The sequence below is a fragment of the Hyla sarda genome, chromosome 2, assembly GCF_029499605.1.
Source record: "Hyla sarda isolate aHylSar1 chromosome 2, aHylSar1.hap1, whole genome shotgun sequence".
NCBI classification, from domain to species: Eukaryota; Metazoa; Chordata; class Amphibia; order Anura; family Hylidae; genus Hyla; species Hyla sarda.
Window position 1 is genome coordinate 117,234,073 of NC_079190.1, and position 19,921 is coordinate 117,253,993.

Genomic DNA, 19,921 nt, shown 5'->3' on the forward strand with positions numbered 1-19,921 from the left:
CAGAGTAACCAGAACAAATGGGTGGGTGCTGTGTCAACCGATCCTGTGATCGAGGGAAAGCGGGGGACTTGTTCCACGGGGACAGAAGAGCCAGCTGAAGAGGACGGCAATGAAACTGGGTAAAGAGGACGGCTTCCATGGCTGTCACATGCAACCCAGGACTTCCATGCAGCGAATGGAAACCGGGGCAGGGGAGGGAAGGAAGACAGACAGAGGCACAGCCAGAGGCACAGCCAGAGGCACAGCCAGAGGCACAGCCAGAGGCACAGCCAGAGGCACAGCCAGAGGCACAGCCAGAGGCACAGCCAGAGGCACAGACAGAGGCACAGACACTATACCCCATCCTCACCTTGACAAATGGTAGAAAGGAGGGAGGAGAAGAAAAATAAAAAAAAACACCACAAAGTTTTGGTTAAAGATAATTTATCAGTGCTGTATTTACATAAATGATACTGTATAAAATACACAGAGGCTTACAGTTTTAGCCTGACAGCAAAAAGGTATTCCTTTCAGTAATATAAGTTTGCTATAAAAGAGTACTTGCCACAGTGAAGAATACAGTTCAGTGTGCAGGCATCAGGTTAAAGAGAAGGAGGAGCTAAGAAGGCTGATGCATATATTTGTGGGGAAAGTTCCAAGATACCTTATTTATTCATGTAAAATCTGCTCAATCTGGGCTAAGTAGTCAAATGAGTGGTCACCCTCAGTTATTGTCAGCATTTTCTAGATATACATCACAGAGTCAGACTACATAGCCCAGAATGAGCTGAGATAATGACAAAAATGACAAGTTATAATGGGACTTTTTCCCCATAACTATCCATCAATATGCTCAGCTCCTCCTGCTCTAACATCCTGCCAGCATATTGGACTGTATTTTAAATGTGAGGTGTTTCTTTTAAAAAGGAAATGTATTCCAAGGAGAGAATGATACACACAAGATAAAAGTAAAAATAAAATGTGTATACATAAAAAAATCTGGGCATTACCATCAATATCCCAGCGTAAAAACTACTGCTACTATTGTCTCCAGCAAAACGGAGGACAGCTTCAATTTATACTATACAGTTTATAACAAAAGTCTGATCAAAACAAAAGTCCATTTAAATATTCCATTTTCAAAAACTCTGCATTTCGTATGTAGCAATTAAAGCAGACTTACAAATAAAACGTTAGTTGTGCAGTATTACTATTTTTCAAGTTACAGTATTTTTAGGGATCTTTCATTACCTCCAATAAAAACCCCATATAAAAGCATAGTATAAAAAATAAAAAAATTTGCAATTTCTTGTGTTAAATTCTGGCAGCTCATTTTAATAGCGGAGAGGCAAAGTAATTGCCCTGTCGTGCAATGCTGGTAACAGATTTACTTTTGCTTCCGAACCTAAATAGAAAAAAAAAAAAAAAAAAAAAAAGATGCACATTAATGTTAACAGCAATACTTATGTAGATGACTAAATGTATGTATTATGCATAGTTACAAAATACAGCAGCATGTAGAAAACCTCCTTTTAGAGAGGGGGTAACGTAAGGCTATCCCATACTATATACCCATCATATGTTATATATAACCATATATTATAGTAGTTTGGCATATAGTACTTGCCGTATAATGAATACTAAATGATAAACCCCTAATACAGCAATGGCCAACGTAGACTCCTAACAAAAGAATACACACCAAAAAGGAAAACTGAGCTACTCAAAGGGGGAGATTTATCAAAACCTGTGCAGAGGAAAAGTTTCCCAGTTGCCCATAGCAACCAATCAGATCGCTTCTTTCATTTTGCAGAGGCCTTGTTAAAAAAAAGAAAGAAACAATCTGGTTGGTTGCTATGGGCAACTTTTCCTCTGTACAGGTTTTGATAAATCTCCCCCAAAGAGTATAACAAATGACAATGTGTTTATTTAAGTTACAAGATACTGTATATACTAGAGTATAAGCCGGCCCGAATATAAGCCGAGGCCCCTAAATTCACCCCAAAATTCCAGGAAAAGTTATTGACTCGAGTATAAGCCAAGGTGGGAAATACATCATCCCCCGTCATCATCCAGACCCCCCCCCCCCCCCCCCCGTCATTAACACCCTCATCATCCCCCCTTCATCATCACCGCCTGTCATCATCCCACCCCCCCCTTCATCATCCCCTTATCATCCCACCCCCCCCCCCCCTTATCATCACCACCACATGTCATCAGCCCCCCTTCATCATCACCCCTTGTCAATGTGTAATACAGTGGTCTTCAACCTGCGGACCTCCAGATGTTTCAAAACTACAACTCCCAGCAAGCCCGGGCAGCCATCGGCTGTACGGGCTTGCTGGGAGTTGTAGTTTTGAAACATCTGGAGGTCTGCAGGTTGAAGACCACTGCGGCCTTCGACATCATCCAGCCCCCCCACCCTCTCACCCCCTTTAGTTTAGTACTCACCTCCGTTGGGCCGGACGTTAGGGTGCGCTGGTCCGGTGCTGCAGGACTGTCCGGTGGGATAGTCGCTCCGGGCTGTCCATTTTTACCGGGGGGCCTCTTCTCCGCACTTCGGGCTCGGAATAGAGGCGTTGCCTTGACGATGACGAACGCTGCTAATGAACATCCCTGTGCGTCTTGTCAAGGCAACATGACTATTCCGGGGCCGGGCCCGAAGCGCGGAGAAGAGGCCCCCTCGGTGAAGATGGACAGCCGGGAACGACTATCCCACCGGACGACCTCCCCACTGGACAGTCCTGCAGCACCGGACCAGCGCACCCCAGCGTCCCGCCGAGCACAAAACTAAAGGGGGTGGGGGGTCTGGATGATGTCGAAGGCCGCAGAGGTCTTCAACCTGTGGACCTCCAGAGGTTTCAAAACTACAACTCTCAGCAATCGGCTATCCGGGCTTGCTGGGAGTTGTAGTTTTGAAACATCTGGAGGTCAGCAGGTTGAAGACCACTGAGGGCGGAGAGTTCACTCGAGTATATGCCGAGGGGGGTGTTTTCAACACGAAAAATCATGCTGAAAAACTCTGCTTATACTCGAGTATATACGGTACATATAAAATTCATTAAAAAAGAGGAAATGGACAGCAGAGAAGGGGCAGTATACCCGGGACTATAATGGGATACTAAGCAACAAGAATGATGATAGGTAGTAGTACTAATATGGGTCTGATGACTAATGCACGAAGGAAGAGTAGGTAATATGCAGAGTCACTGATAAGTACCACGGAGCAGTACGATACAACATAAAGTGCACGTGCATTAGCCAAGTCTATATATAATAAGCCATTTGAAGTTATTGATCATTAGCTGGCCAGTATAGGAGGGAAAATTAATAAAGTGCCAAGTGCAAAAACTCTACAGACAACGCATACTACATGAGGTGAATACATAGAGATGTAACAGCAATACAGACCACAGAAGTAATGAAGAGTCAGGAGTCCATACAAAAAAGTACGCCATAGACTTTTTTTTATTAACAAATTGTACTTATTGGTATATATACACACACACACCATATAAAATATTGAGAAACCAGAATCTTGTTTGAGTGTTTAGGGGTTAAACAGCTAGTTCTGAGCAGAGTTCTCAGATCCTGTTTGTCTAACAGCTATGGCACTAAGGCGGAGTGTCATCAAAATCTGTCCAGAGGAAAAGTTGTCCATCACAACCAGATTGCTTCTTTTATTTTTAACAAGGCCTCTGCAATGTGAAAGAAGCGATCTGATTGGTGGAGAAGCCGATGCTAGGTCCACACTGCAATACCATCTCTGGTCAGACATATACTGTAATGCAAGGCAGTTGTTACCACTTCCTTCAATGGCTGAAAAGTCACAGTTTGGGCAGCCTGTAGCATTTTCAGTCTACTGGATAGTACAGCAGACTGCACTTTTGAGTCTGCTGAAAAAAGTGGCCAAACAGATAACAATTCTGCCATTAAAATGAATGGCATCCACTGCCTTCCGCTATAGTATATATCAGCATCCGTTTTTTTTGGCAGGATGCCGACAGATATGTCTAACGAGCAGTAGTAATGCAGTGTGAACTTAGCCTTCATACCCCATGATTTACGACGATGATGAAGAACTTAATGGTTTAAATATCTGATTACATCCCCCAAGCTATTGAATACTTACTTTGGTGTACTTCTGCCAATAGTGGATCGAACTTTCTGGGACAGGGAACTTGTGGAAGGAGTTTTTGTAATTTGTTGCTCAGGGGTTGTCAGAGGTCCCAACATGCTAACTGTAAAAGAAAAATAACTAAGATATAATAAATAGGTATAGAAGAAGTATAAAAGAATGTGTGTATGTATATAATTATACATATAGAGTATGTTCACACTGGAATTCCGTGAGCTGAATTCCGTGCAGTGAACATTACCATCAGTGTGAAATCTTTGAAAATCTTCCCAATATTTTTTTTAGTTTTTGCAATCTTGACATTTACACACTTCCACCTATTTCAACTGATTTTGGGTGGAAGTGTCACCATGAAAACTCTGCAGCATGTGGCCATATCCAAAATCAAGGAAGTATAGGTTTTCCTGTGACTGCCTGCAGACACAGGAAACTAATCAGGGATTAGTTTCCACACAGCTTATTTCCGGTGTGTTTCTTATTTACTTTTCTGGCTCCAGATGCCACTTATGTATTAGCATGCTCCTCTTTACAGATTAGGAGCAGAGTACTCCAGACCAAATACTAGTCCTTAATAAGTCTGTCCCATTGAGAACATTAAGAAAATAAATGACAACTTACCTTTGCCATCGGGGGTCTGGGGAGTGTTGAATACATTTGTATTTTCAATAATATGAGAAGGGTCCATATTTTCTACCATCATGAACTGATTCCAGAAATCTGCTGGCAAGGACAACAATCTTTCCACTACCTAATTTAAGGAAATGCATTTGTTAATCAGATATTTTTCATGCCATAAAGCACCATCAAGGACAAAACCAATTGTTATTTGAATATATCAAAAACAACACCACACACCTTGGGTTGTCTCTTTGTGTCTTGTAGAATTGTCATGGGATCAGGGTCAGCAACTGCATTCCCCACCAAAGTTGGACCAAACACCTTAGCCAGGTTGGTTATATCCATCTTACAATCTGGACTATCAGCCACTCTATAATACAGTGTAAGAAAGTGATTACAGGAGGAGCTGAGTCAGTGTGGGAAGAAGAGAAGAAGTAAACTGAACACCAACCTTTGAAGGTGCATCATTAGGAAAGCAAGTGTATCTCTGTTAGGTGCTGGAAGCTCATCCACAACTTGATAAATGGCAGCAATGCTGTTACCTTCATCAGTTATTTCTGGGAAAGAGGTTGATTTTGGGAAACATTAGAGTGTATGAACTTGTGGGGCCAATAGTAGTTTTAAGAATTTTAGGGTTCAGTAGCAGAGAATACAACTAGTCAATTAAAAGTCCTTACCTGCTGCCTTCATGAAAGATTTATTAAGGCGGAAGGTAAGAAGTGGTTCCTTCAGGTTACGCAAAAAGTCCTTGAGAAAGCCACAGACAGCATGAATGTCATCAACTTTGCTTAGTAAAGGCACGCTTTTCCCTCTCAGAAACTTCTCCTTCAGCTCTTTGACAGTGCGGTCACAGCCAGAGATTCTGTATAAACCTGTCTGAAAAAGAAAGACTCTGGCATTTAAAATTCTTACAGATCTTCTTTTAATTCACACAAAGACACAAATAGAACAAAACTTAAAAAATAAATAAAAAAAAATAAAAAAAAGTCTGTTGTGTGCACCTCTTAATGACCACTGATATGCCTTCTTACAGTTGTCATCCTTATTCTAGCCAGAAGTGTTTTTTGTTGACAGGGTTATAGAATAAGGAGACATGGGTCTCCCGTGCAGGGATCAAGAGAGCTTGGCTGTCAGTATAATAGCTGGGCGCCCGCTGTAACTACCAGTAGGGAAGAAACCTCCAGTCCTTCTAAAATAACCCTTCCATGCATGTGTGGAGTCCCTGTTCTCCATTCACCCCATTGGCTTTCCAACGACATGATTGCTGGGGCCAACAAGTTTCCTTGGCACCCGGGGGCATTGTGTGTAATTAGAGTACCCGGCCATGCTGCGCAGTGTGTCCAAGTACCTGGCAAAATAATATGCACTAGTACCAGCGATTGCTGTCAAAGTCATCTTGTGGTACTGGTTATATTTAAAATGTTTCCATTTAATAACTCAACCCCCCCCCCCAATGCACTTCTACAGATAGAAAAATAATTATATATCAACCAGATCATGATTGCTATATTAAAAAAAAAAAAAAAAAAAAAAAAAAACACTTGGCATTAAGGCTCGGGACAAGCATACAAACTAGTGGTATATATCTGCGATCTCCTGTATGGGGGCCTGAAGAGGATAAAGAGCAAGCCACATATTAAAATAAGTTTCATTTTAAATAGTTTCTGTAAAACTGCCTTACCTCGTGAAGTCCTCTCTGTTCAATTTCACTGACACAGTGAACCACTAAGAGAGGAATCATTGGTGCTGTAAGTGGCACAAAATCAGCAAGGGAGCCCTATAGAAGAAGGAATTGGACATTTTGATACAAATATTAATAAAAACCCATGTTTTATGATTTTTATCTCCAATGTGTGCATTCATATGTGTATTCCTATTTTGTGAGAAATCCAATTAAATGGGTTGTTCTGTAAACATTCATGGGACAACAAGGTGCCAGATGAAATACAACGACCCCTAGGCTGCACAATAACAGCTTACGACGCGAGTCGTTCCCTTCGGTCCAATATTCAGCCAAAATGGAAAAAGCTTTTAGTATGCTCAGGGAACCATCTCTCCTGGATGAGTATGACCTTTCAGATCATTTAAAAAAAAAAAAAAAAAAAAAAGGGAAAAGGTAGCTGACAATCCAGTGTATGGGATAAGAAACTATACTATGGTTTTAAGTCTGGTCACAAAACCGGATATGGGGCAAAAATGAGCCGACGGGAGTCATTATCTGACTCCGGTCAGCTTTTTCAAATGAAGATGGGGGCCGGGTCTGGCTAGGATATGGGAGTGCACGGTTTTCACATCTCCCAGACAGATCCAGTCCCCGTATGTAAGAGTCGTGGTGTGAATGCACCCTAATAGTGTCCGTTCCCTACCCAGCACTGTTGCAGAACCTCTCTATTCCCAGCAGACTATCACACAGTGAGGTTGCAGTACATGATATATATTCCCCAACTGGTTCTTTGCCTGTAGCATTGTAACTTACAAGGCAGCATGATTCTCCCTCAATAAGTGTTAAGATGTACAGTGTTCTCTCAACATACCATATCATCTTAAAATGGCCTTTGCTTATAATAGTTTCAGCATACGAGGGTCTTTTCTGGACCATTATAACTTAAAATTATGTTCAACATACAATGCTACAGTTCAGATTTGCAAAATGTATCAGTGGTTGGGAAAATTGATCAATCAGAATGGGCATTCACTGGTAAAACCCCTGTATTACTGAAGTGCATGCACTGACTGCTGTCTGGTAGCACCTTCCTACAGTACAGGGAGGTATTACATGGTTTGTACTATTTACCTGTGCCAGTGTTAGCTGCTCCTTTGGACACCAGGTGAGGGAAGCTCCATTTTACTGTTTGGGAACACCAAGTACTGTGTAATTGACCCTGAAGAAGCTTGTGTCCTCTACATAGACAGTGATTTACAGCTTCCAGCAGCTCTCTCTTACTTTTATATGTAATACGTGTATATGGACTTTGCTTAACTGTATTAGTTACTATTATTTTTCTTTAATCCTCACTTTTTCCGAATTTTGGATGACCTTTTGGGGCTTCAAAACTAATGACCAGGTTTAAGACTAGGAGTCTTATTGTTTTCAATGAGATTCTGCTACTCTGTGCATACTGCTGAATTTCCACAGAATATCCACTGCAATTCAGCTCAAATTCTGCACAAAGTTGAAAAAAAATCCATACATCTGAAAAAGATCGGTGAATAAAACTCAGAGTGGAAGAGCTGAATTTCAGCAGTGTGGATGGGCCCTACGAGTATCTGTATGGTATTTTCTGTGATGACAGATTCTTAGTAAAGGGAAAAAATACTGAACGCAGTTATGGTCTCTAGGGCATGTCTTTTTAAGAAACAGATACACTAACATTTTATATGAATAAAGTTATGTTTGAAAATAAGTGGCACGATGTCCTTAGAAAAAGGTACTTTACCTCTCCAATGCGAACTGGAGTGTTTCCAGAAGAAGGGATACATGGAAGAGGGCAACGTTCACGACATTCTGGGTGAGCCACAACACGGCAGTCGCGACATTTCAAAGAAATTTTTCCAAATTTGATCCTTTTCCCACAAGGAACACAAGACTCTGGTTTAATCACCTGTAAATAAAACAAAGAATGTAACAAACACACACCGGAAACAAAACAAAAATCTGTTAAAAAGACCGAATAAGCAGTGATGCACTGAAGTGGGGTAGTATGGGGGACTAAGCAGGCACTAATACTGAGTGGAGCATTACACATGGGGGTTTGTAAGTGTCCATTGTGCTGGAGAAAGGAGTTTGTTTGGCTGGTTCTATGGTGACTAGTCTTGTCTAGGAGAACATGCAATAGCTGTCAAGGCCAGATAGTGAAAAAGTGAACAACTCCAATCACAGAAGACACCACCTGTTAGATGGGAGCCTGGAGAGAGGATATGGAGTGAACAAAAAAAAATAATAAATAAATAAAAAAACACAACACACTTATCCAGCCTTGTTTAAACTTACTGTTTTTGAAACAAACTCATGAAGTCTTATCCCATGGTTCTGTGGAGTTCTGCTGCAAGAGTTTGTCTCATTTCGGTCATCAAACTGTCTGCTCATTAAACTAGAGTCACTGTTCCAGGGCTGAAGCTGGCCTAAAATAATTTATTAAAAAAATAAAAATAAAAAAAAGTTAGCCGAGTCCTTTTTAAAAGTTTACAAATCTGTAAAAAGGTGAAGTAACTTTAAAATGTAAGGTATACAGAAACTTACCAGCCCTATGGCTTCGTGTGTAATAAGGTACAGTCTCTATTGTTGAAACCGCTTCAATAATGCCTCCATTATTTGGAACAGTTACCATTGTTTTTGTCACTATGGACTCATTGGCCTAGCAGGCAAATAAAAGATGGAAAAATTAGTATATTCACATATCTGGGACCCCCCGCAATCTCCCGTATGGAGCCCAGGCAGCCTGCTGGAAGGGGCTTGTTGACCATTGCACAATGCGGGGGCTGACACTATCTGGCCGGAGCCCCATACCCCTCCACGATCTGAAACTTATCCCCTATCCTTAGTATAGGGGATATGTTTTTCCAATACTGGACTACTCCTTTAACCCCTTAAGGACCAGAGCATTTTTTGCACATCTGACCACTGTCACTAAGCATTAATAACTCTGGGATTCTTTAACTTTTCAGTTTGATTCCATGATTGTTTTTCTTGTGACATATTTAACTTTATGTTAGTGGAAATTTTTTGACGATTCTTGCATCATTTCTTGGTGAAAAATTCCAAAAATTGAAAATTTAGCATTTTTCTAATTTAGAAGCTCTCTGCTTATAAGGAAAATGGATATTCCAAAGCTATATCTGTAGCTAAAACTCAATTGGGGGGGGGGGGGGGGGGGGGGGGGGCAGAGAGATTCATCAAAACCAGTGTAGAGGAAGAGCAGTTGCCCAAAGCAACCAGAATGCTTCTTTCATTTTTAACAAGGCCTTTGAAAAAAGAAGCAATCTGATTGGTTGCTATGGGCAACCTTTACTCTGCACATGTATTGATAAATATCCATTAATGTGTGTATGTGTATGTTCCAGCATCACGTTCAAACGGCTAAAGATATTAACATGAAACATGGCACACGTTACTTAGGATAGGTGATTTAACCCTTACTCACCCCCCCCCCATTTGCCAGGGGCGGGGGTTTAGGTTTAAAGTCCCATACAAGTTAATGGGCTGGAGATATTTCGATGGGAGGACCGGGATGGGAGTTATGAAGTCGCAAGCTTCCTCCTTTGTTTATTTTCCTCCCTAACAAGGATTAGGAAGGAAAAGCCGGGCAACACCGGGTACTCCGCTAGTAAATTATATATTGATTCACATACACAATGGGGAGATTTATCAAAACCTGTGCAGAGGAAAAGTTGCCCAGTTGCCCATAGCAACCAATCAGATTGCTTCTTTCATTTTTAACAAGGCCTCTGCAAAATGAAAGTAGTGATTCAGAAAGTGTGTTAATCCTTTAAGTGTTTCACAGGAATAGCAGCAAAGTGAAGGAGAAATTCAAAATCTTCATTTTTTACACTTGCATGTACTTATAGACCCAGTTTTTGAAGGGTAAAAGGAGAAAAAAGTCCCCCAAAATTTGTAATCCAGTTTCTCTCTAGGAAATACCTCATATGTGTATGTCTCTCTCCCCCACTCTCCCCCACACCCCCCCCCCCCCCCCCCCCCAACACAGATAGGGGCTTGTTCACAGGACCACCAGACCGTTTTCACAATGGACAAGGCCTGATTACTTTTCCGTCCGTGCACAGGGACGCCCCTGAGGTCATGAACGTCCCTGCGCGGCAGCGTCAATGCAGCATGTCTAGTCTGGGGAAGGTCTGGAGAAGAGGGCCTCCCAGTGAAGATGGATGGCCCAGACCAGCTTACTCTCCAAAACAGGTATGTGGACGGTTCCTGCAGCTGCTAGGCAACAGGACAGAGAGCAACAACTGTGGAGGTGAGTAGACAAAGAGAGGGGGAATCGAGATGATGGTGGGGCGTATTGATGACCTATTTCCCACCCTAGGCTTATACTTTAGTCAATACATTTTCCCAGGCTTTTGGGGTGAAATTAGGGGACTCTCCTTATACGGTATATATTCTAAAACAGTTAAAATAAAATTAATTTTTTTTTAAAAAAAGCTTCTAATATAAACTAGAGGTAACACTGTCACTCCTCACACATTAATGGCAGATAAACATAATGGATAATTCAAAAGGAAAGAAGCTACTCACTGGATCCACAGCCAACCCAATGGAACGAGTCCTCTTTGATGGAGCAGGAGGACCCTCTGTTTGCTGCCTGGAGGAGCGCTAGGAAACAAACCAAAATGGTCAAGAGTAGCTGTATATGGTACAACTCCAAATTAAGTATTTTGGCCAACTTACTCGCTTTTCTCTTTTCTTCAGTCTCACGTTTCTGACAAAAGAAGAATCCCAATCCTAACAAAAATAAAGAGTCAACATGACAACCAGCTATTCCTCACATTATATACATAAATAAAGCCAATACTGATGTAATAAGGCATGCACTATAGGGTTGCTGCATGGGAGATAGGTTCTCTTATTAACATATACAAAAATTCATTAGACCCTGCTTTGTGTCCTGTCCAGGGTATACCCTTCTATAATATATGCCAAGTATTCAGCATTGTGTCTGTCCCAACCTGTACAGTTCAGAGCACAAGAGGGGAATAGTGCTAAAGGACCCATTTTGACTTCAGTCAATTTGGTTCTGCTGCTTTGATGCATGCAATGTTCTTTTTTCCCCATTAAAACAATGGAGTGTTACTGGGGCTCCAAAAGGGGTTGTTCTGGGAATTTAATGATTTACTTTACTAGGATATGATCGGTAGTATCCCAGCAAGGCCACTACACAACACACAGAACTACCAGCCTTCTGCCCCTTTAATTGTGGACACTGCGCCTTCAGCAAACAGCTGATCAGTAGAGTGCAGGACCACCAGATAATGATGGCCTATCAAGGGTATAGGCAAAAAATTAAAATAAGGTTTTGCTGCAGCTTTTTAAATTCTAACCAAAACTAGAAGTAGAAAAAGCTAGAGATATTTAGGGTGCATTCACACCACGTTTTTGCAATACAGTTCCCATATACGTATTCAATTTGTAAACCGTAAAGAATCGTATTGAAAACCCTATGCCAAACGATGCATCCAGTTGCATCTTGTACAGTTTTGTCTTTTTTTTTATTCACGTACCCAAAACTGTAGCCTACCAGTTATTGGTCCAGGTGAAAAACCGTACACTTTTTTTTTTTTTTACATGGGAGTCAATAAGAACCGTATAGAACCATATGAGCGTACCGTTCCATCCGGTTTTTGACTTTGCAGTTTTTTCTTGGAATTTCGAACAAGTGAAACTTTATTCATAATGGAGTGAAAAGTTAAAAACGTACACTTTTTTCATAAATACGGATGCAACCGACATTTTTCAAACCGTATATGGATTAAAATTTGTACACGTTTTGATACTGTTTAGTCCGGTTTTAAGGAATCAATTTATCAAAAACCTGATACGGGAAGTGTATTGCAAAAACGTGGTGTGAACGCAGCCTTAGAAAGGACTTCTTTCTGCTTGGCCCATTTCTGGCTTAGGCTTAATAAAACAGCAGAGGCAGTTCTCTAAAACTACTAAATAAACGCTGTGATCTGAAGTATTCACATAGAAAACCAAAGAAAGATACTTCAGAGTTTTCTTTTCAATTACCAGTGAGTCCTCTGTTTTGTCAAAGCTGATGTCCGAGAGGATGGAGCCAGACTCATCTATTGTAGATAATCTAGGGGGAATTTAAAAAAGGTTGTGATCAGGTAAGTAAGGAACAACTACAAAATGAAGTAAGGAAACTTCTTTGTTACTGCAGTGTACATGCTTTAAACGACAACTTTAAAATCTATGAAGGTTCATTGTATTGGAGCTGAGACAACTATACATTCAGCAACATCTCAAATTGCAGGTGCATGACACATGCAGAATAAAAATAAAAAAAAAAGATTTATAATATAGTATAATGTTTACAGTGTAAACTTAAAGAGTAGCTCCCACCATCACTTTTTTCTGTCCCTGCCTATTACCCATCTATCCCTAACCCCCTCCCCCATTTTTTTTACATATTAAAAATGCTTTTTTGTCTGCCTGGTAGCGTGCTCACTACCAGGCAGACTTCCCCAGCAGGCACTACATCACTGATGCCTGCTGGGGCCGGCACTTGCGCCCGTAGTTCACCTATACAGGGTGCCTCCAGCTGTTTCCCCACTGCAACTCCCAGCTTGCCCTGACATCTATTGGCTGTCAGGGCATGCTGGGAGTTGTAGTGGGGAAACAACTGGAGGCACCCTGTATAGGTGAACACCGGAGCACATACTGCTCCCCGCCGCGCAGCCTGCAAACCCCTCCCCCTGTCGCGCCGCTCAACTCACTCCCCCCCCCCTTAGTTCACCCAGAGTACCCCCTCGCCGCTCCGCTCAACCCACTCCCCCTCAGTTCATCTATTCAGTGTCCCTCCAGGCTTCCCCACTACAACTCCCAGGGCATGCTGGGAGTTGTAGTGGGGAAACTGAAGGCATACTTTGCAGGTGAACAATATACATAATACTTGAACATAATACTTTACCTTGTCCCCAAGACTGCGCACATCCTCTTTCTTCAAAGCGCTCGCTCCCGCCTGTCTGATTGACGGGCGGGAGCGAGAACAGCAGTGATTGAATTTCGACTCGTTGCCAGGCTTCAACGAGTCGAAATTCAGTGGCGACATCACTGCTGAATGCATTCGGCCACTAGGAGGGCGACCCCTAGTGGCCAAATTTAAAAGTTAAAAATTTTTTTTAATGAAACTATATTAGAGATATGTTGTAGTACTTAAGTACTACAACATATCAATTTTTTGTTTTCATGACAGTGCCCATTTAAGATGTTTAAATGGGCACCGTCATGAATTATTTTTTTGATATGTTGTACTTAAGTACTACAACATAGCTCTAATATACTTTTATAAAAAAAATGCTTTTTAAAACATTTTAAAAGCCATTTGAAATTCGGCCACTAGGGGTCGCCCTCCTAGTGGCCGAATGCAGTGCGGAGTGACGTCACTGCAAAATTCCGACTGATTCCGGCAGGGCATCAGTCGTAATTTTGCGCAGGCACATCCAGGGCTGCGCATCGGCTCCCCACACTCGCCGACGGCCCTGCTGCAAGGTACGGGGGTTGGGTGGTACTCACCGAGCGGCAAGAGGCTCCCCCGCACCTGTCCCTACCGCATCAGCTCCCGGCTCACTCCTTTCCCCATGAAGCCCCTGTCTTGGGCGGCGACAGCCAGCAGAGCCCCGGGCGGGGGTGGGCCCAGTGCAGGGAGAAGGGCAGCTGGAAGGGGCTCCGCACTGAGGGAAGTCCGTGGCCGCCTAAGGGGAGTCCGGGGCTCCAGGGACCACCGGCTCCACTCCGGTGTAGCTGCCGCCTTCCATGGCCGGGCTCAGCTCCAGCTCCCCGCCGCTGTCAGCCCGGTACAGAGCCACGGAGGTTGCCTCCAGTTGTTTTACCACTACAACTCCCAGCATGCCCTGACAGACAATAGATGTCAGGGCATGCTGGGAGTTGTAGTGGTGAAACAGCTGGAGGCACCCTGTTAGGAGAACTAAGGGCGGAATTTGGCCCCCAGCAGGCATCAGTGACGTGGTGCCTGCTGGGGAAGTCTGCCTGGTAGTGAGCACACTACCAGGCAGCCTAAATGCCATTTTTTAAATAGTAAAAAAATAAAAATAAAGGCAGGGAGGGTGTTAGGGATAGAAGGGCAATAGGCAGGGACAGAAAAAACAAACAAGCAAAAAATAAATAAATAAAATGATGGTGGGAGCTACACTTTAAAGAGGTTCATATAAAGGAGCATGTGGATTCAGTGGGGGCCCTGAGAAAAGTGGCACCTGGAGCAAGGTGTCCTTTCAGGTAGGTCATCTAGCTACTCGAAGAGAGTTTATGCAAGGAGACCATATTGTTTTTTTTTATTTTTATTTGTCTGTAATGTCTCTACGTAAATAGATCAGTTTCTTGCACGGTAGAGACCAATTGGGCCAGGGAAGGGATTAGACAGCCAGCCCCGCCATGGCCAATTTTAAGGATTGAACATTCTTGGGAACACTCATTTGCCCAATAATCGTAATCACATGTGCCTGTGTAAATGGGCACAGCCACCATTAACAATTTTTTTTTTTTTTTTTTTTTTATATAGATTATATCAAATTAGGCAACTTTGCCATTTGCTTGAATTTTAATTTCCCTTTTAAAAAAAAAAAAAAAAAAAAGATCTACCAGGGGGTCCACATACCACGTACATTGCTGTTGTCCACCTGTCTCTATGTCCTAACCGACTGTTGCAACAGTGCTACACAGTCAGAACACAGGAAGTGGCAGTGGGTTTAGCACTGTTCAGTATACTCCTGGCCTGTCAATTACTGCGACAGTGGGGAGAGAAGACAAAGAGGCAGAGGCTGTCAGCAGTGTGTCATCTACACAGGCAACCCTGCAGCCTCTCTTCATAACTGGTAAATACATGGTGGAGCAGGGAAGGGGGGGGGGGGGGGGGAAGCAGATAGGGGCAATGTACTAAAGCTGCGTGTGTGCGCAACATATGGCTGAGCTGTGTAGCAGTGCTGAGTGTTTGGCTTTGAGATGTGTGTGCAGCTAAGCTGAGTGTGTATGGTTGAGATGTGTGTAGTAGAACTGAGTGTGCATATGGCTGAGCAGTGTGTAGCAGAAATGTGTGTGTATATGGCTGAGCTGTGTGTGTAGTAGAACAGTGTATTACTGGGCTGTGTGTAGCAGTGCTGGGTGTGTATGGCTGAGATGGGTGTAGCACAGATCAGTGTGTATATGGCTGAGCTGTGTGTAGGAGAGGTGAGTGTCTATGGCCAAGATGTGTGTGTATTGAGCTTCTATACACTCTTTTCGGTATCTACTGCCAAGGTGAACAGAGAGGAGATGATTGGCTGCTGCTGTCAATCTGACAACTAAGGGACAGGAAGTTTACAGCAGTGAGGGAGAGCATCTCCACTGCCTGGGAACACATGAGAACAACAGAAGCCTAAACAGGAGATAACAGGGCAGACCAAAACAAAAAGAGTCTGGAAATGATCGGAGACTATTACCAAGTATGACTGCAGTGTTTTTTGTTTTCGGCTCAGTGATGACAGGTACACTAAGTTTAGACTACCTGTTACTTGGCTTACCTTTAGCCAAAAACGTGCAGCAAAATTTCAGCATATGAAGCTACACGTGTTTATTTACCCCCTCCTAGACCCACCAGAAAGCCACTCCTTTGTAGAAACGGTCTACAACACATGATGAATGTGGTGCAGACCACATACACCTGATTTTAGCACATTTAAAGAAGAAAGTCTGCTGCAGTGTCTGCAGAACTATAGATTTAATAGTGAAATAGATATGCAAGGAAAGAAGATAAAATCAATAGATTTTATTTTAGACAAAATAGACATTTATTTAATATGAATAAATAATTGTCTTACCTTCTAGTCCCATTGCCATCTGTAGACATTTGTGTTTTGTTATTGAGGAAAGCCAACGCACTTCTCTGCTGTTCACTGAGCTGAATGCTTCCGGATGGATCACTCATTAGCAACTCTCTTATCAACTGTATCTGACGCTCCTAATGCAAAGGATTAGAGCATCAGTCAAATGACAATCCAGGGAATATTATGGAGAGTACATAAGAAACTTGATAGAATCCTCACCATTTTCTCACAATCGGCTTCAGCTCTCTGCCGCCTCTTGATCTCCACGTCCACCTGATTGCGAGCATGTTTCAGCTTTACTTCAAGTGCGCTGCGCTCCGTCTCTGTCTTCATCAGCATTTCTCTGCTTTTTACAAGCTCTTGTTCTGTTTTTTGCCATTTTCTTCGGAAATCCTCAAAATTCCGAGCCAGCTGAAAGAATTCTAAGACATAGAAGAGCTGTAAGCCTAAGGCCACTTGTACAAGCTTATTTTGCATCCATATTACATCCATTATTGCAGGCCATGTTAATTTATGGAGCTATTTACATAGGCGGATAAAATGATGCTTTATTCTGTTCTACAGATGAGAAAAAAAATATATAAAACCCACTGAAGTCTACAAAGATTAAAGTATGGATGGACCAGTGTGTGTTCCCTAATCCATCCATGTGTCATCAATATTTCGTTTACTTTGCATCAATTTTAAAAAAAAATTTTTCCCTGCCTAGAAGACCGTTCAGTTCTGTATTAGAAGGGGTATTCCGGTACCAAAAAATTAAAATTAAACAAAGATATATACCTTACTAATTAGTCTTATCACAAACTGAACAGGCTTCACCAAGTTTTTGCTCAATACACCCGACAGGATGTTGTGTTGTCCTTTCATTTTAACCCCTTAAAGACACATGCCGTAAATGAACAGCACTGCAGCAAGAGACTTCATGCAAAGTGCCGTGCATTTACACCGCGGCTATGAAGCCAGGCCAGGAATGCCAGCCACTTCATAGTGGGTAAATTCTAGCTATCACTGGGAGGTTTGCCATTAACCCCATGGATGCCGTGATCAATGTCGATCAAGGCATCTAAAATTAACTAGGAGATGGGCGCAAATGACCGCCGGAGGTCTCTAACCAGCTTTGGGAAGGCAGCAATGTTCCTGTGCAGCCTGCAGAGCCAAGCTGTACAAGAAGATCACCAATAATGCTGAAGAGTAGGTAGCAATCTAATGATGGCTATTAATAGGTTTAAAAAAAAATAAATGTATAAAAAGCCCCCCCATTAAAAATATAAAAGTACCCCCCTTTTTCCCCCCCATTAAAAAAAATCAATTATATTATTTTACACACTAATAAAAATTTATAATTATACACACACATACACACACACACATACATACATACTTGTTACCACATGCGGTGTCACAACTAGTCAAAATATTTATGATCCTCTACAATGAACGGCAAACATTTATAAAAAAATAATACACACACACACACACACACACACACACAAATAGTAGGCAGCTCCCTCCCCCAGACATAAAACTTCCAGCCTTATAGAGTGTACGGCTGGAGGCTGTATGTCTGTACAGTGTTCAGGTCACTGCTCCTCCGGCCCGGGGTCACAATCTACTGCTATGGCCTATGGACCATAGCAGCAGTCCCGGGACCGGAAAAGCGGTGATCGGAACACTGTACGCGTCGGCGCTCGTCCTCCTGCGCCTCTATGGTTGTACGCACGGGACATCACTGACATCCCGTGCGTACAGCCATAGAGAGGTGGAGAAGCGCAGAAGGACCGGAGGAAGACCGCAGGAGGACGCGCGGCGGCCGGGGAATGGTTAGTGACCCGCGGACATCCTTATGTCCCGAAAAGATTTTTCGGGACAAAAGGATGTCCAGCATAGGAATACTTATGATTATCTGCCCGGGCCGGCTCCTGTGTGCGGCTGCAGGCGGGGGCCAGCCAGAGCATGTAAAAACTAATTCATGTATACTAAAAACCAGGGTGCCTCCAGCTGTTGTGAAACTACAACTACCAGCATGCCCGAACAGCCTTTGTCGGTCCAGGCATGCTGCGAGTTGTAGTTTCACAACAGCTGGGAGGCACCCTGGTTTTTAAGTATACAGTTATTAGTTTGCACATGCTCTGGCCGGCCCCCGCCTGCAGCCGCACACAGGAGCCGGCCCGGGCAGATAATCATAAGTATTCCTATGCTGGACATCCTTTTGTCCCGAAAAATCTTTTCGGGACATAAGGATGTCCGCGGGTCACTAACCATTCCCCGGCCGCCGCGCGTCCTCCTGCGGTCTTCCTCCGGTCCTTCTGCGCTTCTCCACCTCTCTATGGCTGTACGCACGGGATGTCAGTGATGTCCCGTGCGTACAACCATAGAGGCGCAGGAGGACGAGCGCCGACGCGTACAGTGTTCCGATCACCGCTTTTCCGGTCCCGGGACTGCTGCTATAAACGGCGTATTTTTCAGAAAAAAATTCGGGGTTAAAAATTCGTCTTATACGCCGGGATATACGGTACCAAAGTCCAAAATTGTGCAATTTTGGTCACTTCATATACCATAGAAAAAATAATCAAAAGAGTCCCATCAAAACAAAAATTGTACCGAGAAAAACTACAGACCACAGCACAAAAAAAAATAAAAAAAATTTGCCCTCATTTAGCCCCATATTCAGAAAAATAAAAAATAAAGTTATATGGGCAGGGATGTGGAAATCCTATCGCCCGACGCCCGGGACATGCAGTTCTGTGCGCCGGGCAGGGGAATTTTTCATAGCTTTAGCCCTGTATAGGGCAAGCAGGGCCGGAGCGACTCCCCCTTGCCCCCCCCCCCCCTCTCTTTTCCATAATACCGGTGTGAGGTGCGGGAGCAGATGCAGACTTGCATGGGACGCAAGTCTGCACCTCACACAGGCGCTCAGGGTGTATGGATCAGGCTCCTGACTCGAGCCCGCTCCATACTCGGCGGGCCCTCGGCTGATCTCAGATGCCGGGGGCCGCCGCTAATAGCCCGGCATGCGGCGATCGCCGCGGCCGGCTATTAACCCTTTATATCACCCTGTCAAAGTTGACAGCAGTGTCTAAAGGGATCTTTTAACCATCCCAGGTGGACTAGGGGGTGGATTACCCCCCACCGCAGCGCGATCACGGGGGGAGATCCCCTGTGGAGGTAGCCAGAGGGCTTACCCTCTGCATCCGTGGCTGCCCCCATAGATCTGCATTTGATTAAGCCTGCCTTGAGCAGGTTCAATCAAATGAACACCGATCAAATGGAGTTCAATAGAACTGCATTGATGTATGAGGAATGTAAATGATTCCTCCTAAAAAAGTGGATAAAAGTTTAAAGACACCCATTAACCCATTCCATGTAAGAGGTATGTTTACAGGGGCGGATTTGCAGGTTTCCCGCTGCGTATTTGAAAGGGGGCGGTCTCTTCTCTGCTGTCCACAGCAGATTTTCCGCTGCGGAAAATCCGCCACAGACCCTTCTGACTTCAATGGGGCTCGCAGCGGATTTTACACAGCGTAAATTCTGCCTCGGAAAATCTGCTGCGGACAGCTGAGAAGAGCCTGCCACATTTCTAATACACAGCGGGAAACCCACAAAAAAATCCGTCCGCGTGAACGTACCCTAAAAGTT

At 43.4% G+C, this 19,921-nt stretch overlaps 1 protein-coding gene across 3 annotated transcripts in view; it reads right to left on the reverse strand.

The window, feature by feature from the left end:
- Positions 1–399: 399 nt before the first annotated feature.
- RACGAP1 (Rac GTPase activating protein 1) overlaps positions 400–19,921 on the reverse strand; it is a 29,529-nt gene continuing 10,007 nt past the window's right edge. For all 3 annotated transcript variants that reach the window (XM_056555374.1, XM_056555372.1, XM_056555373.1), the window contains exons 3-17: positions 16,505–16,707; positions 16,280–16,419; positions 12,474–12,543; positions 11,136–11,189; positions 10,983–11,060; positions 8,976–9,090; positions 8,727–8,857; positions 8,173–8,337; positions 6,417–6,512; positions 5,413–5,611; positions 5,187–5,292; positions 4,973–5,105; positions 4,736–4,865; positions 4,112–4,220; positions 400–1,384 (exon numbers count right to left, since the gene is read on the reverse strand). In XM_056555374.1, coding sequence (XP_056411349.1) covers positions 1,309–1,384; positions 4,112–4,220; positions 4,736–4,865; positions 4,973–5,105; positions 5,187–5,292; positions 5,413–5,611; positions 6,417–6,512; positions 8,173–8,337; positions 8,727–8,857; positions 8,976–9,090; positions 10,983–11,060; positions 11,136–11,189; positions 12,474–12,543; positions 16,280–16,419; positions 16,505–16,707 — 1,805 coding nt within the window. In that variant the 3' untranslated portion in view covers positions 400–1,308. The remainder of the gene's footprint in view (positions 1,385–4,111; positions 4,221–4,735; positions 4,866–4,972; positions 5,106–5,186; positions 5,293–5,412; positions 5,612–6,416; positions 6,513–8,172; positions 8,338–8,726; positions 8,858–8,975; positions 9,091–10,982; positions 11,061–11,135; positions 11,190–12,473; positions 12,544–16,279; positions 16,420–16,504; positions 16,708–19,921) is intronic.